At 38.7% G+C, this 21,495-nt stretch overlaps 1 protein-coding gene across 2 annotated transcripts in view; it reads right to left on the reverse strand.

The window, feature by feature from the left end:
- The window catches only part of ATP1B3 (ATPase Na+/K+ transporting subunit beta 3), a 54,163-nt gene that overhangs the window by 12,751 nt on the left and 19,917 nt on the right, over window positions 1–21,495 (reverse strand). For both annotated transcript variants that reach the window (XM_073359802.1, XM_073359801.1), the window contains 3 exons: window positions 11,281–11,388; window positions 4,077–4,267; window positions 2,844–2,894 (listed from right to left, as the gene is read on the reverse strand). In XM_073359802.1, coding sequence (XP_073215903.1) covers window positions 2,844–2,894; window positions 4,077–4,267; window positions 11,281–11,388 — 350 coding nt within the window. The remainder of the gene's footprint in view (window positions 1–2,843; window positions 2,895–4,076; window positions 4,268–11,280; window positions 11,389–21,495) is intronic.

Genomic DNA, 21,495 nt, shown 5'->3' on the forward strand with positions numbered 1-21,495 from the left:
GATACCCCCGATATTAGACTAGGATTGCCTCCAAATACAGTGAATATTATTGCAGAAGTGAAAACAAGGATGTACTGTGTCCTGAAGAAATGCAGAACTTGGGATAAATGCTGTTAAGAATGACTTGTAATCCTACAATTAGATTAAGTGGGAATCCAGATATCATCTACAATCACAGCTCATCTTGTTACCCAAATTGACATGTGGTGATAAGAGGAAGATCAACGATGATTAGTAAAATTTTGCCCTGTAAAAAAAGCTTAACTCGCCTCATACACCTTAAAATCCTAGTTATGTTGACATCAGCAAGGGAAGGCAACCCTACTCATTCAACTCTTATGTAATTCATTCATCACCTTTTTTATTCTTTTCTGCAATTTAGAAAAGTAATAGTCATATCACTCTGCAAGCAGTGTAATAACTGAATACCTTTGGATTAAAATGATACATTTTGAAGGGAGTGTATATGCTGTGTATGCCTGGGTGCTATATGTGCCTGTGTATCCCTCTTACCTGTGTGTTTTGTTTTTCCCCCCCCCCCCATCTAATATTTCCTTAAAAGCCAACAATATAATATATGTAAACAATATAGCTTAAGGTAAAGGAAAGAAAATGCTGCAAAAGCTATTCTGACTAACAAAGCTAAATATCTCTGGCAAAAGGCTAAAGAACTAAATAAAGAGACGAAAGCAACCAGAACATGGTGTATTAAGGAACAACAATTTGAAAGTCACAATTCTACCTGAAAAACTGTCACACTATTTTTTATAAATGACACTAAAAATTAATACAACTGAAAGACAAGAAAAAGTGTCTTTCAGTTTACTATATTCATTTTACAGCACTTCATAAATAAGTCACCCCCCTATAGAGTGGTTTCCAGTGTTTGCGTGACTCTTTCACAAAGCAATGGAGGGGAGAGAAATACTTAATAGTAAAATTCTTAAAAGGGTATCTATTTAAAATCTGTAGTCAATTTGAAAAAAAGTTAGGTTGTTTCAAGTACTACATCTGTCCCTCCTGACAATTTTTGCCACACGTGTAGTACCTGAAACTTATTTTTTTAAATTTAATTTCACTACAGATTTCACATAGATGACGTCCTTTAACAATCTGAATAGATTGTACTTACAAGGACTCACACTGTATTGCAAGGAGGCAAAGACAGTAGTCTAAATCCTGTTCATATTTACACCCACAGAACTCCATCTAAGACTAGTTACACATTTCTCACGTACTTAAAGGGTAAGTGAGGAAAAAGCAGGCAGAAGACTGATAAAGAGCAGATCCAAAGCTAGATAGAAAATTTTATCTGGACCAGCATGATAATGGGATTTGTGCTTAATCACACAACATTCAAGAGACAGCTTACTTTTATCACTCTCAAATATTTTGAAGTTTACAGCAGTTACCAATATACCCATAATGCTGCATGAAGTTAAACATCCAACACATAGTACACCACACTGTTTTTAGACATCTGTCTTTGGCAAAGGAAAGCTCAACCCAGATGCAACCTCTGCTTTCTAGTGCAATCCTGGCTTTACAGGCAAGTTTCAAATTGGCTGCTGGGCTGACAGAAGCACAAAGAGGTAAAGCGAGTTGCCCCAAGTCTCATAAGGTGAAAAGCATATTCTTTATGAAAAATTCAAGTAAAAATACTTTGAACAGGGGAAACTACATGGGGTTGGAGAGGAAAACAACCTCCTACACACCTTTAAACTTGAGGAAGAATGCAGGGCACCTTCAGTCATTTTGCATCTGCTACTGCAGATGGAGTGTAAGTCTGCACAATTTATACTTCTATTAGTAATACCTTCACTTCCTGCCAACACGCAAACACCCTGATGACTGAAGAAGAGTGGGTCACCACAAATGTACATCATGATGGAGTCTGCAAAGTTCTCATGCATGTCAATACCACTTCGTCCGTACGGGGGGGGAGGGGGGGGAAATGGATTTGGAGCTTTTCACAGTCAAATAGTGTGGGAGAGAGGGTAGATAGAAGAGGAGGAAGAAAGAAGGGATAAAAGCACTCAAAGTAACTAACTCAACCTAGACTCAAAGCCAGAATATTCCTGGGTTCAATCCCTTGCATTGGCCACTGAATCACATGACCATCTTTAGAAGCTTCTTTTTTAAACCAAATACTTTGTTTTTTTTTAAATGTGGAGTTGGGAAAACATATGCAGAAGTCAGATCAATAAAATAATATGGACTGCAAGAAACTCTTCACACATGCTAAGCCATACAATAAACATGAATAGATCTGTTGATATTATAAGCTGTCTTCAAATCAAGTATGAACAAATTTTACTTTATGAACATTAACCATTTTAGAACTCCCACTTGTCTCTTACCCATCATTATATAAATTGTCTAAGATGCATTTGCAGCATGGAGAGAAAAACAAAAATATTGGTTATGAAATGGGAAAACAAAATACAACTTGTACTGAAGTAAAAAACAAAAACAAAACATATTTCAATATGAACAAGAAATTACATGTATCCTTTTTGTCTTCAGCTTTGTCAAACCTACCTGATTTTCACATAAGTCTTAATGATATGACACATGAAAGAACAAAAGAACAATTTTTAAACTGACATAGAATAAAAAAGGTACCTTTATGAAAAAGTTAAAACATACTGAAGCACTAACCTGCATGAACACAAAACAGATATAGCTATCAAAAGAAATCAAAATGTGGATTTAAAAATAATGGAAGTTTCAAAGAAAAAATGAAGTTAAAAATCTTTGCTTCTAGCACTTATGCTTGCTTTTCTCTCTGTTTAAACATAAAGGAAAATGGCCATAAATACTTATCTTTATTCAATACTCACCTTAGGTGAACATTGTATATGTGGTTCTCCCTCAGGCTTTAATCCAATTATCTAAAGAAAGGGAAAAATCTCCATAAACAGCTATTTTTCTGTGGGACTTGTACAAAGCTGATTTTTTAAAAACATATTAATGTACGGGAGACATTTAACGTGCAATTACACTTTGACTATGACAATAAAAATGGTATTACAGGTTTCCCTGGTTATCATGGTAGGATTTCTCTATTAAACGTGTTCAGTTGATAGGCAACTAAGTCTCCAGTTTCCAGGTCTACAGCCCTAGTAAAAGAGCATAAAAACTGGGTTCTTTCCAACTCAGGCATTGTTACCAACAAAAGGTTCTCTGAAGTTAGCTCAGACCTTCAGTTACAGCTGGACAGTTTCATTTCCTTCAGGAGGCTTGCACATGTGTAATTAATTAGACCTTAGTAAAAAAATTTGTTGATGCACAAGACTAGAATAGAATCCATTGTTCACTCTTTAGTTACATTCCTTCTGAAGAGCATAAAGAAGAATGAAAATAGCAAAAACTCCACAAGCTTATTTTCTTACTGTAGTAAGCAAATATGACTAAATACACACCGGGACCAAACCTGGTGAGTAAGAAGGTACCATTTTGACATAGTGCCATGGACTCGAACCATACTAAGATCTAAAGTGCTCCTCAAAATGGTTCCACTAGCCACAGCCAGTAGCAGTTGACTATTCCAAATTAAGCATGTAAGAGTAATGGCTGAATCTAGGTGTTATGTCCAGGCAACATATCATATAACATGCAGTCAGCTACCAAAGAGTGAAATATTTTATCACCACCACCCCGCAATAACATTTTCAACACAACCGTTTTCAAAAGTTAAAGCAAGCACCATTACATTCTGGTTCATACTTGCATTCTGGAAACGTAAACAAATTTAATTTTACACTGAGCTTTTTCTTTTACAAGGTAAGAGTAGCACCCTTGTATTTAAAACTGGGCTTCCAGTTTTGATCCATGGAAACAAAGCCAATATTCTTAAGTTTTAGAGATTTAAACAACTTGTCCCCGCCCCATCCCTAAAGCAAAATTGTTAGTTATTTCAGTAAGTTACATTGTTTTATAGAGAGAGAAGGAAACTGAAGGAAAAGCCAGGACAAATAATCAAGCCATTCTCTGGAAGAAATTTTCATAAAGTTTTAGTTAGAAAACTAAGTTTTAAACTTAAGAAAACCAGAAAAAAAAGTCTGTGCACTTACTCTATTCATTTTCACAAGCACACATGGAGTTCCTTTAGCATAGCCAAAAGTGTCATCTTCTACTCCAGAACATGATCCAAGCTTAGTGCGATTAAACTGACATGCCTGTTTAACAGCACGATCTTCATTCTGCTCAAACAGTTTTCCTGCGGTACATGCTATATTTCTGGATTGTTCTGAATCATCATATGCTATAAATAAATAAATAAATAAATAAATCTAAATCTATTGGTGTAACATACTCATGCAACCAATAAGCACACAACCCTATAGTAAACTACTTCTCAAGGTCCCTTATCTCTACATAAATTTGTAAGGTTTTCAGCTTGAAAATAAAATTGTTATTTTCCCACTATACCTTTCCTATTATGCAAGGCAGCAAAAACTATTTGCAGGTATTTTTGTCACCAACAGGTGGTGCTAGAAGTTTTCTATTCATTAAATTACTGAGATGCCAAATTAGTCCCCCTAGTTCTCTTTTCACATAGATATGGCTCCAGAAACTGCCACGCCTTTCCATTTCTCTAGAAATGAGGCGACAGGTGTAAACTGAGCAGAAGTAACATAAAATGGAAGGATGATCCATTCTGGGGAAACGGACCTACAAAATCTACATTACTCTTCTCCTGTAGTAAAATTAATCAGAAGATATAAAATTCTTCCTAGTGGTTGACATTACTGCTATCAAAAACTTCAGTTCTACTACCCTTAACAAGGGCAGCAGGCATAGCTCCTGGCAAAGACCAGATATATCAAGGAAGGCAGAAATTCACTTATAACCACAACCAAGGTAATCTGATCTGCTGAACAGTTGGAAACAAGACATCTTCCCCCAAAGCCCTCCTCTACTAGGTCCTTTCTCAATTATTGTGGACATCACCCTGCCTTCACACTCAGGTTTCATCTTTAACTCACATCTTCCTCTAGGTCCTCACATCTTGCTAACTCTTTCTGCATAACATCTCAGACAGGGCGGGCAAACTTTTTGGCCTGAGGGCCACATTGGGTTTCAGAAATTGTATGGAGGGCCGGTTAGGGGAGGCTGTGCCTCCCCAAACAGCCAGGCATGGCCCGGCCCTCGCCCCCTATCTGCCCCCCCCGCTTCTCGCCCCCTGATGGCCCCCCCGGACTCCTGCCCCATCCAACCCCCCAGTTCCCTGACAGCCCCCCTGCGGCCCCCGCCCCATCCACCCCCCTGCTCCCTGACTGCCCCCAGAACCCCATCCAACCCCCCCTTCTCCCTGTCCTGACTGCCCCCCCCCGGAACCCCTGCCCCTGACTGCCCCCCACCACATCATCCAACCCCCCTTCCTTCCTGACTTCCCCCTGGGACCTCTGCCCACATTCAACCCCCCACTTCCCCGCCCTCTGACCACCCTGACCCCATCCCCACCCCCGAACTCCCCTGCCCAACTCCCCCTGCTCCCTTACCGCGTTGCCTGGAGCACCGGTGGCTGGCGGCACTATAGCCACACTGCCTGGCTGGAGCCAGTCATGCCACCACACAGCACCGGGTCAGGCCAGGCTCTGCTCCAGGAGCTCGCAGCCCTGCCGCCCAGAGCACTACGCTGGCAGCCCAGTGAGCTGAAGCTGCAGGGGAGGGGGAACAGCAGGGGAGGGGCCGGGAGCTAGCCTCCCGGGCCAGGAGCTCAGCAGCCAGGCAGGAGGGGCCCGCAGGCCGTAGTTTGCCTACCTCTGATCTAAGATATCATATGACCTTTCTTATCCATCCAAAGATGGAAACTCTGGTCCAAGTCTCCAACATCTCATATCAATTACTGCAATACCCTTTCCCAGGGCCTTGACAAATGCAGTCTTGCCTGGCTCGTATCCATTTAGAATACTGCTGCAAAGACCATTTTTCTAGCCCATGCTTTGACCATGTAACCCCTCTCTTTGAATCCCTCCTCTGGCTCCCCCTTCTACATTGCATTAACTATAACTGCTTGCATTTACCTTGAAGCCTCTTCTTGGCCAATCCCCACCCTATCTATCATCTCATTCATTATCGAGCAGTTGATGATCACCTCCAATCGGCCCATGATGCCAGCCTCCACTGCACACTTGTTAAATTTTCAAACAAGTACTTTCATGCTCTCTTCCATGTTGCTCCACACACTTGGGGAGGCACTCCCGGTAAACATAAGCAAATCTACCTCATTATATACCTCCTAATTCCTCCTCAAAACTCTCCTTTGCTATGACACCTACAAAAAACTTGACAATGTTTAGGTATGCAGAGACCCCTGCCTATCATGCTGATCAATATTGTCTGTATCCTTGTACTCCCCCTCTGTATCCATTTGTTGTTGTCTTATACTTCAACTGTAAGTTCCTTTGGGCAGGGAATGTCTTTTTGTTCTGTGTTTGTACAGGACTTAGCACAATGGGGTCCTGGTCATATGACATATGAATAATAATCAAGGCCAATATACAAAATAGCTTGTCATGGACCAAATTCTGGGTGATGTAAGCACTCCTGCCACAGAATCTCAGAACCTTCTGGATAACAGCATTCACCCAATATTTGTGACCATACATGACAATCTGGAGAGGTGCAGTTTCAACCAGCACTTATCTCTTTCCATTCAAGGTTCTGGCTGGTAGAGTTACCCAGTGCAAGAGGCCATGAGGCCCAGCAGTCTAAGGCAGAATATCTTGCAGTCATTTGGAGGTCTTGACCCAAGCTTAAGAATAATTTAAAACTTATTATGAAATTTGTTCTTGTGGAAGATGTACGATCATTAAATCTAGAGTTCAGAGTTATACATATGAACTCCAACACCTGTATCATTGTGGAAGTGGACTTTGGAGGCTTGAAGTGAATACTTAAGCCCAAAGTCTAGGACAGCTGTCAGACTATCTTGAGTGCTGTGTGTACCCTTTAAGATGACTGGTCCTTTGCTTAGCCACTAGTCGAGATACAGGTACACATGAATAGCTAGCCTTCTCAGAAGGGACAAGAAATCATATTTTGTAACAAAGATCTCTGCTTCCTTAGAGAAACTCCTACTCTTCTGGGACCCTGATTGCTGACGTCAGATTGCTCCAAAAGGTAAGGGGGATCATAAGGATAAGGTGGTGTGATCCGTTAGAGAGTTCATGTATTAAAGAGATTCCAAAGAGGGGCTATTAAGGATCCACAGTCCCTAAGCAATCGTCAAGATGTGGACTGCATTTTAAGATGTTGAGAAGCACAGCTATAGGTCACTAACTTGGATTCTGTTCTCTTCCTGTTAGCTATTGGTCCAATTTTGGTGGTGCTCGCAAATTTGATCACAGCTGCATTTATTGCTGAAACCACAGAAAGCAAATGTGCAAAGTAAATTGAAAGGTGGGTTTTTTGGGTTTGGTTGTTTTTTTTTTTAAATTTAGATGCTATGAGTTTTGGAAACCCTAGCACAACTAGCAGCAAGTATCAGTCTTTGAAGATATACATTCTTCACCATTATCACAGAAACAGCTCTTTAAACCAAACAGTTCTATGGCAGTGGGCATATTCAAGCTGAGACGCACTAGACTCGGGAATGTTTTAATTTAATGTGAACTAAATGCTAGAACTACTGTACAATTGTTTTTTATTTAAATTGAGAGTATTCCAGTACACAACTCAGATGACAAATTCAAAAGCCACCATCTTAAATGGCATTCTTGTTGGTAGTCTCAGCAGAGCAAAGGATTCAATGAGAAGAATGAACAACTTTTTTACCCTGTAAATACTACCTCCAGGACAGGATTCAGGCAGATTGCCCCTCGGCTATCCCCCCCCAGTTTAACAACTGTAGTGCAGGTGGCAGCTGCGTAAATGGGTAAGTAGAGAACTTAAGACGGTAGGGTTGCTGATCCATCCACCTGTCTCAAGTTCACCTAAAAACCCACCAAAGTAGGCAACAGATAAGCAGTGCATTGGTAGTAAAATACCCTGGCTTGCTGGGGGCAGGTGTTACACCAAAATGCAGGAGTATGTCAACTTTTTTCCAATACACTTCTAAAAATATCTTTAAAAGGTTCAAGATTTTTTAAGCAAAATGGTGAAAAAGTTTAAGTTTCCATAACTTTACAAGATAGGCTGCTTATTCATGCTAATAAGAATAGTCACTAAACAAAATAAAAGATATGTACCTCTACTAGCCAGAGGGGTCTCATTATATAGAGTTAAACAGAACATGAAACTGAAATTAAAACTGTTTGAATCATAAATTATCTACATGTTAACCACAAGATTAAAAGTGTTTTCCAATACTTCTACTACGTTATTTCAACTCAGCAAACCTTGATGCTCCCATATGACCTCCTCTTACAAAGATCTTTTAACTCTCTCCTACACAGCCCCCAAGCAAGCATAATCTCCTTGTGTACCATACAACTTCAATTTCTTCCACCAATTCTCCCTTGAAAATTCACTTTGTTTAGTGCTCAATGATTGCACCATCCAAGGATACTGGAATACTATGAACATCCAGTGTACGTCGGGGTCACATTAGATCAAATGCTGACATTCAAAGAACAGATCAAAAAGCTGGGGAAAAAAGTGAACTCCAGGAATTGTGTACTCCAGAAACTGGCCAGCTGACCCCAAAACACTCTGACCAGCCAGTCTGGCCTTGTGTTACTCAACTGCAGAGTACAGTGCCCCAGTATGGAGATGTTCAAGCCAGGCACACAACGTAGATATTGAACTCCATTAATCCTGTAGGATAATCCCTGGGACTTTCAAATCGATTCCCATACTGTCACTATACTATCTCTGGGGGATTGCACCACTATCAGTGAAGTGGGATGTCTTCAGTAAAAAGACTACAAAAAACAGACGCTTTGTACAAGACATCCACTGCACAGACAGATTCCACCATCCAAGAGGTAGAAGCCCAGAAAGACATTTGCCTCTGAAAATCTCTTACCACAAAATACTTTGTAGTCTTTGATGGGGGTAACAAAATAGCTGGATATGTAAATGATCTTGGAAAAACTGGTTCCTTCAGAACAAACTCACACAGGCACTGACCTTGAATGAGAACACGAGCATAATCTAAATCGAATTAGAGGTGGAGTGGCAAAGCCTGGTGAGAATCTGAGGCGGAGACTGGGACTGAGAACCAATAGGGTAGGGAGGAGCATGTGAAGACAGATTGCACAAGGGTCCAGGATGCAGGGAGGAAAATTGGCATTGACTGAGCAAAGAGAATGGGACAAGGAACTGGAGGGAGGGGGAGGGAGAGACAGAGGACACAGAGATTGGATGAGGCATCCATGAAGGGAGAACAGCACTAGGAGCCACTGAGAACAGGGAAATGTGGGTCGGGGCAACTGGAGGTCTGAGTTGGGGAGAGTGACAGATCAAATGAGGAGACAGGAATTAGGAGAGTGGTGTTCTGGAATTGGCTGGGAAAGAAGAATGGGACTGGGACAAGGAGCCAGGGGTTGGGAAGAAAGACTTGGGACAAAGACAGGTTAGCAGGGACCCCTGCCTGATTCAATGCACAGGATGGATCTGCTTTGGGGATGAATTAAGGCTGTATAGTAAAGGAGACTTATGTGTAGGACGCCTGCTTCATTTATTGCAGAAGTTGGAAGGTAGTTAATGAATCTGGCAAGGGACTGGGGAAAGGGAAAGCATTGTGTCCTGGTAAATGCTGCCCTGGAGAACTGGATCCTATCCTTGTCTCTGTCACAGGAATTCCTATGGGATGCTATACAAGTGGCTTAAACCAAACTTTTTAAAAGGTGGTCACTCATTGTATTCCTCATTTTCTGGGTAATGAGATGTTGGGGTTTGATTTGTGGAAGTCCTGAGCACTCTCATCTCCAACTGACATCAGCGGAAGCTGTGCTTGAATACATGGAGTGACATATAAAGCTAAGTACTCTGAAAAATCAGGTTCTAGGTTTCTCAGATTGGACACTCAAAACTAATAGATACTTTTAATTTCAATCTCTCTGCACCTGCATTCCCCATCTGTACAATGGGAATAATAATATCCTCTCATCCCACAGGAGTCATGTGAAAACAAATTCATTAATGTTTGAGAAACAATCATACTATAGCAGTGAGCTCCTGGAGAAGCCCTGAATAATAATTCAGTCTTCAGAACAAGGTTTGACTAGTGTGCAGTAAATAAGGCATGGGCTACACATTGAAAAACAGGGAGAACACACAATATTGAATAGCCTTATTAATTGAGCACCTTCCATTCTGTGCACTGTATGAGGAGTCCTGTGGAAAAATTAGCACATGATCATGTAATTAAAGATTGTATCATGGTACCTATGCACAAAGGGGCCAAATTAAGATTGTACAAACAACTTTAATTCTGACACTTCCTAACTTTTGAGTGCTTGACTTAGAAACCTTAATAACATTATTTTATCTTAGTTTTTCTAAGTAACATAAAAACAGAAAACATATTACACAAATAACTTTGCTATTCATTTATCTACCCTTTGTCTAATATAATCTTTTCCCACATACTAACTTCAATTGTAATCTCTTTTGTCATGTTTTATAAACCTGTAAAATACCATGCACTAATATGACATTATATATAAAAAGTAAATAATACTATCATATTGTTTGCATGCAAGTTTATTTCTTTAACCAATTTAATGTCACTCTTAACTAGGCTTGTGGCAGGAGGACCCAATTCCTTCCTCAGCTATCCAAGCACACTACCTACTGACATCAGTGAAGGCTGCACAGCTGTAAATCATGGTAAACTTTGACCAAACATTTAACTCTGGATCTTGTTGTATTTATTTAAGGAATGAAAAGCAGAATATATAACTTTTACTGATCTGTAGAAGTCTTTCTGTTCAGAATGGCCATAGTACATTAGCAAATCTATCGAACACCGTAACAAATCAGTATACAATTTAGAGCAGTGGTCCCCAAGTTTTTTCTGTCACTCCCCTCTTACCCATAATGGAACCTGTCCACACTGCCCGGGAGCCGCAGCTGGAACTGTGGTTGGTGCCTGGGAGCAAAGCTGGGGACCCAGCACAGCTGGGGGGCCCTGCCTTCCTACCTCCCCACCCCCAAACATTTCTCCACACACCCCTACAGGGGTGCATCCCAGAGTTTGGAGACCACTGATATAGTTAATAAATGTTAAATTCTACAGATCATGTCCTCTAAAGGAAATCAACTGAATGTATTTATAGCTACAGCCTGTCCAAACACTGTAATGTAAAAAAACATTCTACTTACACTTTAGAAATTGTTTAAGTGTAGAAACGTATTCTGCATATGACTGGGAGTCAGACTTGTTAAAATAAAATTCCAGTGCAGTGACTGGCTTTGGTGAAATCATAAGTCCTTTTAAAGAAAAACAAAATATAAGTCAGATATTAAACAACTTTTTTCACCCCCACCCTCATTTCTCAGAAAGACATTTTTCAAATTGTCAATAGACCATCTAGTATGGAATTTTAGCATTCTCCTTATACTGTACAACCATATTTTGAGGGTAGATTTTTAAAATCAATTTTTAACACCAAAATCTAAATTACAGTCTAAAGTTACGATTTAAGTGCAAGCTATAATAATTAGAATTCATAATCATCAAAACCCAAATGATTGAGAATAGAAAAATTAGCTAATCACCTGCAGTTTTAAAGTATTTTACTGATTACAGTTTTACTTTGTACTTTCCATATTCAACAAAATTATACCAAGGCTTTTCTTTAAAAAGAACATTTTAATTTTTAGACTAGTGCTAAGTAAGACAGTCTAGTGGATAGCTTCCATACCTTAAGTTTACTTACTCGGTATGTGGGTATTTTTACATACTCTTAGTTCCATTATAAATTTGTTACTTCTGTATCTCCTGTGCATACTTTTGAAACCTACTAATTTTAAAGAAGTGGTTTATAAAGCCAAAAATGCCTTACATAGTAAAACTGGAGGCTATTATAATTTTAATTTCAGGGTGACCCACAGAGAACAAAAGAGGACTTGCACCTTTCAAAAAAAAAAAAAATTCTTTATAACGTATACAGATGGCCTTAAAGGTCTCCTAGCCAAAAACAAAATCACATTGATTGTTCTTTTTCACCTTTCTTCCCCGCACACCAGAAGTTCAGATTATGTCTACATTTGAAGACTACAGGCAGCAGCAAAACTAGTAGGATGAGATAGCAAGCACTGAAGAAACAAAACTTGATCTCCTGAGGATACAATTTTTTATTTGGAGAGTTTAAAAACGATTGGTTAACCTATGTAACTAGAAAAACCTCATAGGAAAAAAAATGTGTTTTTGTTAAGGGTGTCTACCCACTCCACATCTTCAATTAAGACTTGAAAAAGGCCACCACACATCTTTTGGTAAACCCAGGAAGACTAGACACATAAGGTTCTTGATATTTCTAAGCTGAAATATAAACAAGATTTCTGCCCCCCACACAAAAAATGGGGGGGAGGCACTTCTTTATACATCATAAAAAGGAAAAGGATGTAACAAAATCAGTTTTCCCCTCTCTGTAGGTCACTTCTAATACACTTATTTAAATATATAATATAAAATGATAAACTTATCAGAAAGCATATGGAAAGTACAACTACATAGACCAAACCTATCAGTGATCCACTGCAAGCCCCACGTGAAGACACAGAAAATGGTGGTGTTTTTTTTTTAAAATAAGGAAATGATTTTGACAAATTAGAAGTTTTCAGAGAAGGAATGAGTTCCAGAGACTAACATTGTATATATGCCTTTTAAAAATGCACTTCTTGACTCATTCACCTTTTCTGTGAGGTTCACAAAAGCACAGGTTCTCCCTCTCACCCCAGCAGCAGTTAGTTAAACTATTTCCCAGGGCAAGTGTTACCTAAATGCCAGTATGACAGTCTGATACATGAAACTACAAACCCCATTTTGCTTGATGAATGCCATTTTGACGGTAAACTGAACTGTACCTTCACTGTTGCCTTTTAACCTCCATATTGAACTGGGATTCCATGAGGTGTCAGCAGAGGGCTAACAATGGAGAGCAATCAAGAGTCATTAACCTGGAGGGCATTCCATTCAAATGGACACTCCCTAGGACAGTGCACCCCAGAACCACCAGTTATCCCAGGTGGAGCTGTAACTAAGCAATGTGTCATCTGACAGGACTTGAAACTGGGGAGGGGGAGAGGGGGAAGACTTTGACATTTGGAACTTTATACAAAGGAGGCGCTCTCAATTTTCAAACTAGCCATTTTAAGAAAAAAAAAAGACCAGTACAAGGCAGCAAGACGGAGAAAAAGCAGAGAAGAGTGTAGGGACCCTGGAAGGCTTGAGCAAACTCAAAGGGCTCTGTGTATAGGTTTTGGTTTTCTTCTCATAGATGTGCCTCTCTCCTATGCTTTGTGAGTAAAGTGTGTGATTGGCTTAGAAATTCCTTTATAAAGTCTGCATTACTTGCTTTAACTGTCACACAGTCTCCAAAAGGTGAGACAGTAATCCAAAAGGTCCACTGTATCTGTGGAACCCTGGGAGCATGTAACAAACTGGGGAGGCATACAGAGAACTAGCACTGGTTTCAGAATTTAGGCATTTGGACTCCAGAGTCCCATATCTTAGAAAGGGTTGCTAAATCTGCAACCCAAGAGCATGCTAGGAAACCCAGAGCTTGAGAACGTGACTGGATTCAGTCAAGACTAGGGATGTAAATATCATTTTAAAAAGTTAACTGTTTAAATTATTAAAATTATATCAGTTAACTGATTAAAGGGAGAGGGCCCAGGGTTAGGGTGGGTTAACGGTAAGACTAATGCTTATCGGGTTAACCGTTTAATATTTTACATCCCTAGTCAAGACCCAGCCAACTTAAGAGCATGTGGGATCCAAGATTTGGGACTATTACAACAGGCTGGTTAACATCCACAAGGGGAACTAATCAGTTTTTAACAGCCAGATTTAGTTATCTGATAGCACTTACAAATGGAAAAAGCCCAAATTCTTAAGCTCATTTGTATTTGGTGAATACTATTACACCCCCACTGAACAATATAAATGAAATGTCAATTAGAGAAATCAGACAGACAATTTGATTTTTGTAACTACATTTAAAATAAGAATAAAAACCTTTGACCTATGCCATCCAGATTGTGTACATGGTGTGTTGGTTTTTTTTTAAATAAATTTAAGATTTATAGCCAGGTCTATGACATGTTACACTGCAAGTAAAAACATGACAGAGTTAAGGTGAAAACAACAAATTTCCAATCATAAAGAGATGAATATGCAATATTACTGTAATCTTCAAAATGCATACACTGTTCAGTGATTAATTTATAGAAAACACAAATTAAAAATATTGTAATTAGTAATCAAAGAACCAGAGTCTTTCTACCTTAAAGTTCTTTGGTTAACACACATTAGAGCTGAGTTACAACCTTAAAAGAGATGTTTCCTACATTGCAAATGCCTGGAGTACAACCACTTTTAAAATTTACCTTCCTTCACACCTCCCCCAAGCAAATTCACAGCCTATATGATACTGGAATTGTCAGAGCCACTGTGGAACTTCATCAGAGCATAGAACTGATTATATAGTAAAGGACATAGGGAAAGAGGTCAGAAGTTGCTTTTTTGGTGAAGTTTCAGGATTTTTTATTTACATATTTAACGATTTTATACAATGGAACATTCTATGGTTTTAAAGCTTAGAGAACCCTGTTGAGAACAACTGAATACCAAGGCCCTGAAACTGAATAAAACACCTTAAAATGCACAAGCAAAATTACTGACGGGACAATAGTGATGTTTTTGTTCATGGACTGAATTGTGTTGGCAGACTTAGATAAGAGGAAGCTAATCAGTATAATAAAATACACAAAACGTAACTCCAAAAAGGAAAAACAGGAGTAAGGTGACAAAGACATGATTATATGAAAATAGCGTGGATAGCAAATGCTATGTAAATTGAACCTTGGGCACGCATATTGCACAGGTTATAGGTTTACTGGAAGAAAGCTAATTAATATGTAATGTGGGAAGGTACAAGAAACCAAGTGAACAGGGCCCAAGTCAGAGGACACTGGACCAGAGACTGAGATGACCATCATGCAGTGTGGAGAGCTTCCCAGTACTCCAGAACTGAGTAACTGGAACCCCTACCTGTTCTGTGTTATCTGTTTATTATCTGTCAAATATATGATCAGAAACTGTAAGTGATAATGACTGTCTGAAAATTTATAAATTAAGGCAAAAATTGATTAAACCTGAACTGAATGAACTTGTTTCCAACCTTTGAACACCTCACTCAATTTCAAAAGAGGGTGGTACTGACTACAGGTAGTCCAACCTCCTTCCCTAAACTCTGGGATGTGTTCAAATACATATCTGTATTTTGTGGTATCATATGGGCCCATGTCTAGAATCCAAAAGTCACACACTAGCTGCTCCATGTTCCAGGTAAAACTGTGATTATAAAACTATTCCCACTTACATCAATGGGGAAGTTAGGACAATGTTGAGCACTTTTGAAAATCCAACCTCAGTCCTTCAGAGAGTTATCAGGATTCCTTATGCAAGAGCTCACCTTCTCTCAAGGGGGCATTTAAAAAAAAACCAAACAAACAATCATAAGTAGGGCTGTCAAGTGATTAAAAAAAATTAATCACTATTAATTGCGCTGTTAAACAGAATACTATTTATTTAAATATTTTTGGATGTTTCCTACATTTTCAAATATATTGATTTCAATTACAACACAGAATACATGGTGTACAGTGCTCACTTTGTTTATTTTTATTACAAATATTTACACTGTAAAACACAAAAGAAATAGTATTTTTCAATTAATCTAATACAAGTACTGTAGTGCAATCTCTATCATGAAAGTTGAACTTACAAATGTAGAATTATGTACAAAAAAAACCTGCATTCAAAAATAAAACAATGTAAAACTTTAGAGCCTGCAAGTCGAATCAGTACTACTGTTCAGCCAATCGCTCAGACAAACGTTTGTTTACATTTGCAGAAGATAATGCTGTCTGCTTCTTGTTTACAATGTCACCTGAAAGTGAGAACAGGCGTTTGCATGGCACTGTTGCAGCTGGCGTCACAAGATATTTAAATGCCAGATGCACTAAAGATTTATATGTCCCTTAACGCTTCAACAACCATTCCAGAGGACATGCGTCCACGCTGATGATGGGTTCTGCTTGACAACGATCCAAAGCAGTGCAGACCGACGCATGTTCATTTTCATTATCGGTGTCAGATGCCACCAGAAGAAGGCTAATTTTCTCTTTTGGTGATTTGGGTTCTGTAGTTTCCGCATCAGAGTGTTGCTCTTTTAAGATTTCTGAAAGCATGCTCCACACTTCATCCCTCTCATATTTTTGAAGGCACTTCTGACTCTTAAATCTTGGGTGAAATGCTGTAGCCATCTTTAGAAATTTCACATTGGTATCTTCTTTACATTTTGTCAAATTTGCAGTGACAGTGTTCTTAAAACAAACAATATGTGCTGGGTCATCATCCGAGACCGCTATAATATGAAATATATGGCAGAATGTGGGTAAAACAGAGCAGGAAACATACAGTTCTCCCCCAAAGAGTTCAGTCACAAATTTAAATTAATGCATTATTGTTTTAATGAGCATCATCAGCATGGAAGAATGTACTCTGGAATGATGGCTGAAGCATGAAGAGGCATATGAATCTTTAGAGCATCTGGTACTTAAATATCTTGCAAAATCAGCTACAAAAGTGCCATGCGAACATCTGTTCTAACTTTCAGGTGACATTGTAATTGAGAAGTGGACAGCATTATCTTCTGTAAATGTAAACAAACCTTAGCGATTGGCTGAACAAGAAGTAGGACTCAATGGACTTGCAGGCTCTAAAGTTTTACATTGTTTTGTTTTTGAGTGCAGCTATGTAACAAACAAAATCTACATTTGTAAGTTGCGCTTTCATGATAAAGAGATTGCACTACAGTACTGGTATGAGATGAATTGAAAAACACTATTTCTTTTGTTTATTGTTTTTACAGTGCAAATATATGCAATCAAAAATAATATAAAGTGAGCACTGTACAGTTTGCATTCTGTGTTGTAACTGAAATAGATATATTTGAAAAGGTAGAAAAACATCCCAAAGTAAATTTCTATTGCTATTCTATTGTTTAACAGTGCGATTAATCACAATTAATTTTTTTGAGTTAATCGCGTGAGTTAACTGCGATTAATAGACAGCCCTAATGATCAGTTATTTGATCTCTAAGCATATGTGATTACCTGCAACATCTGTGGTAATATCAAATCTTCAGACGGTCAAATATATATATATATATATATATATATATATATATATATATATATATATATATATATATATACACACACACTCTTTGAAAATAATGTCTAGAAGCTATAATGGCTCTCTCCAGAGCAGTTACAGTATATAATACCTGGCCATCTTCCTGGGGAAACTGAGTTATTACTTTGAACTTAACAAAATATTTGTATTCTATTTAAGAATCTACCTTCCTTAAATCTATGAGAGGTTGGGCAAAATGTACAGTTTTGTACCACTCCATACAATTACAAGGAAAACCCTTTCAAAATAATTTCATAGGCTCAACATTAAGATCGGTAACAAAGCCATCAAGGGTAAATTTTCAGTACAGAGAATGAGATGCACAACTCCCTATATGCCTAAAATGTAACCATTTATTATCCACTTCAGTTTTTGCAGAGAAGTACTAGCCACTCCCTAATTAAAATTGAAACTCAGTGGACAACTTTAAGTCAGAACTTTGCCCTTTCCTTTTTCAAAGCTACACAAATATATTTGCCTCAAAATAAGGTTTAGAGATGAAGAAGAATTTTATTGCAAAATTTGAAGGCAACTAGGAGTTCCTAAACTATGATCAAATTAGAGCTGCCAAATATAGTTCCAAATTAAATTTTAACTATTTTCTTTAAAAAAAAAAAAAAAACAACCCTCCACCACACAAAAAGGGAGAGATACAAAGTAATATCCCCAACTGAGATCTAGCACCCAAGACCAAAAGACTTAACATTTGATTTAATTTTGTCATCAGGCAACAATTCTCCGATGATCTTGCCAGAGGGTGTCAAAAGATGCTGGAGATATAAACTTCCATTAAAATGAATAAACAAAAGGATTTAATGCCCTTTCCATGGCAGAAATTGAGCTCAACGTGCAACCTGACTGGTGGAAATGGCTTGTTATGGTAAGATTGGTTCCATTCTAAAGGTTTGGGAGATCTCGAAAGAAGGGAGGAAAATACCACCATGTCCTCCCTAAACACCTATTCTTGCACATTGCCAAGGCTGACAGGGGCTTGGGGTGGGGAAAAGCACAACTGTACCAGGACCAGTAGTTCAGCCTCCCCAAAATGTCTGCGTAAATAAAGTGAAATGGGAGAGGGTGTGGCCCTAGAGAATTTAACTTATCAGGGCCACAAATTTCTGGATGGGCCAGGCCCTTGCTTCCTGCAGACCTCCTAAGGCTTTTTGGAAGGAAGCCCTATTCATACAGATCTTAGGAGATCTGTGCAGGAGAGGGAACATTCCCTCCACTTTTCTGTATACTGCTCGAGATCTGCAGAAGGAAAGAACCCAGGGTGAGCCTTAAGTTCTTGTCTGCCCTCTCATAGGCATAAGCTTATTGATTGCCCACCCTCAGTCTAGATGTTGGGGTGAACTATGGACCCAAATTCCTTTTTGGACCATTGCTCATAGGGGAGAGGTCCAAGACTAGCATGTTTTGTATTGCTGGGTTATGGAAGTTAGGCTCATTCACCCCATTTTTGTCAGCTAGCAGTTCACAGCAGACAAACCTATTTTGGACCATCACGGGTTCAGAAGTCAACTGGGTGCTGAAGAGGGAACTATCAAAAACTAATGAGGGTTGGAGGCTCTGATGAACTTCCGACAGTTCACAGGAGGCCAGGGGGCAGTTTCATAACAGAGGAGACTACAGGAGAAAAAAAATCAGCTCCAGCAGGTGGCCCAGGAAGCAGCTGGAGGCAGTAATATAGCGAGGAAGACATTCTTCACTCCTCACAACTCCTGCCAAAGGGCATGGAGCATAAACAGAGGTAGGGAGTTTCTCCTCCCCAGTTCCCCCCATTTTGCTAACTCAAAGCCTTTGAGAGCCGCATACGAGGTCTGCAGCAACAGAACTCACCTCCACAAGACGGTGGATTGACACTGTAGTTAGCAGGAGTCTTTGTGGCCAGCAGACCAAAGCGGCATTTCCCCCCAAACCTTCTAAGGTCTGCTGGATTGACCACACCCTAGGGTGTGCAGGAACTGAAGTCTTCAGCAGACTTTAGGACCATTTTAAAAGAAAGTAAGGATAAAAATGTTAAGGCCAAGTTCTAGTTGCAGGCAAATATCAGTAGTTTGAGTGCATATTACCCTTTAAAAACATCAGAAACCAAAGAAAAACAAAAGTTAAGGTTGAACTTTCAAAGTCCCCAAACTACCGTAACTCTATCTCTCAGAGCAGTGTTCTCAGAAAAGCCTAGAATACATGCTAATTTATCCAACAATAATAGTGGCCACCAAAATTACAGTACTTTATAATCGTTGTCAGAGTGCCATTTTATGGTCTTCTTTAGTCACACGGTACACACACAGCTTTACCAATTCACGATTAGACAAACAGCATATGGAAACAATAAATCATTCCTGCTTTTCATTAAAAGCTTGATCTTTCAAAGTGCTGAGGGGACTCAGTTCTTCATAGGATGTATTCAGCTCTACAACTCTGTGGCAGCCAATTCTCCAAGTGACATTAGTCATTATGCCCATATGTAAACGTCGTATGTGCAGATTATGCTGTTAGAGTACTTGTAAAAGAGCAGCAGTCAGTAAAGGGACAAGGTTTGCTACTGGAGATTTGTACACATGAAAAATTCTACAACTAATGTTCTGCGGTTAATGTTTCTAATACTCTGTATTTAAATAGAGAAAATGGTAGGCTTGCATCTGTACAGGGACAGAGAAAATAGTTCAGGCACCTTGTTTAAGAAGTGCAACCTTGATCTTTCAATACTTGAGGTTTTTCAAGTTTGGGAGGGTTTTTAAAAAAAAGTTTTTAAAAGGTAATATGCATGCAACCCACTGGTGTGTGCCTACAACCTTAACTTCACTTTAATGAAGATTTGTCTGGCTATATGTACAATATGATCTAAAGCAAAAGCAAAAGGGAACTTTGTGCTTAATCCAAATTATTTAAGGAACCATTAAACGTAACAGATAAATGCAAAGTAATTCACATGGGATATAATTTGAACTATTCATATTTTACTGAGTTTTAAATTCAGCCTGAGCTCATAAAAAAGCCCCGATCATCAATGCGGACAACACTGAAGATCTCTGCTCAATGTGCAACAGGGTTAAAAAAAATTGATGCATAATGGCGGGAGAATATAAAAATATTATGCCATTATATAAAATGGAATGGTGTGCCCTCACCTGGAAAACTATTTCTGGTCACCTACTCTCAAACAGGACATAGTAGAAAGAGGGGATTCAGAGATGGGAGCCAAGAATAATTATAGGCATGAAAAAAAAAAAACTCTCTCATGAAGAGATATTTCAGTTTTAAAATTCATTTATCTTAGAACGGAGACAATTAAAAGACATGACTATACAAATAATCAATGGTATAAAGGTAAATCAGGAACTTCCAATCACTCTGTTTCATAATACAAGATCAAATGGACATTCAATTAAATTGAAAAAAGGGAAATGCAAAACTGATAAAAGGAAATACTCTTCCTACAATTAGCCTGTGGAACTCCAAGCCTCAATGTATCTCTTGTGGTAGCAATATTCAAAAAGATTAGCCACTTATATAGGTAATAAATTAAGAATTGTAATACTACATATTAAAAGTTTTCAATGAACCCTCATCTTTTAGGGCTTAAGACAACCTCTATTTGGGGTTACGATTAAATTTCCCCAGGAAGCAAGTTATCCTATAACTGCTTACACAGCTGTCTTTTTTGCACTTCCTTTGAAGTATCCAGTACTAGCCATTGTTAGCATCAAGATACTAGTTGGAACACTGGTGTGATCCGTAAGCAACATAGGAATAGGCAATGACAGCTTTCCTTTTCGACTGAGTTTGGTATTTTAAAACATGCAAAATCTTTACCCAACTATCCTCTATATCATATCCAATTTATATCTTGAACAATCAATATCTGAAGGGGGCTTTCTACTGCAAACAGGAAATATTCCAAAATACTTCCAGAATAAGATGTTTTCCTGGTCATTATCTCTTTCCTCTGCTATTTCAGCTGTATGAATTAACAGCAAAATAGGGTAGACAAAAATCAATGATTTAAAATAAATAATTTTTTTAAACAAAGTTTTTGATAAAATGCTTTTTGAGGGGAAAAAACCTATCTAAACATAGTTTTAATTAAGATACATTATAGCTCA

The sequence above is a fragment of the Lepidochelys kempii genome, chromosome 9, assembly GCF_965140265.1.
Source record: "Lepidochelys kempii isolate rLepKem1 chromosome 9, rLepKem1.hap2, whole genome shotgun sequence".
NCBI lineage: Eukaryota > Metazoa > Chordata > Testudines > Cheloniidae > Lepidochelys > Lepidochelys kempii.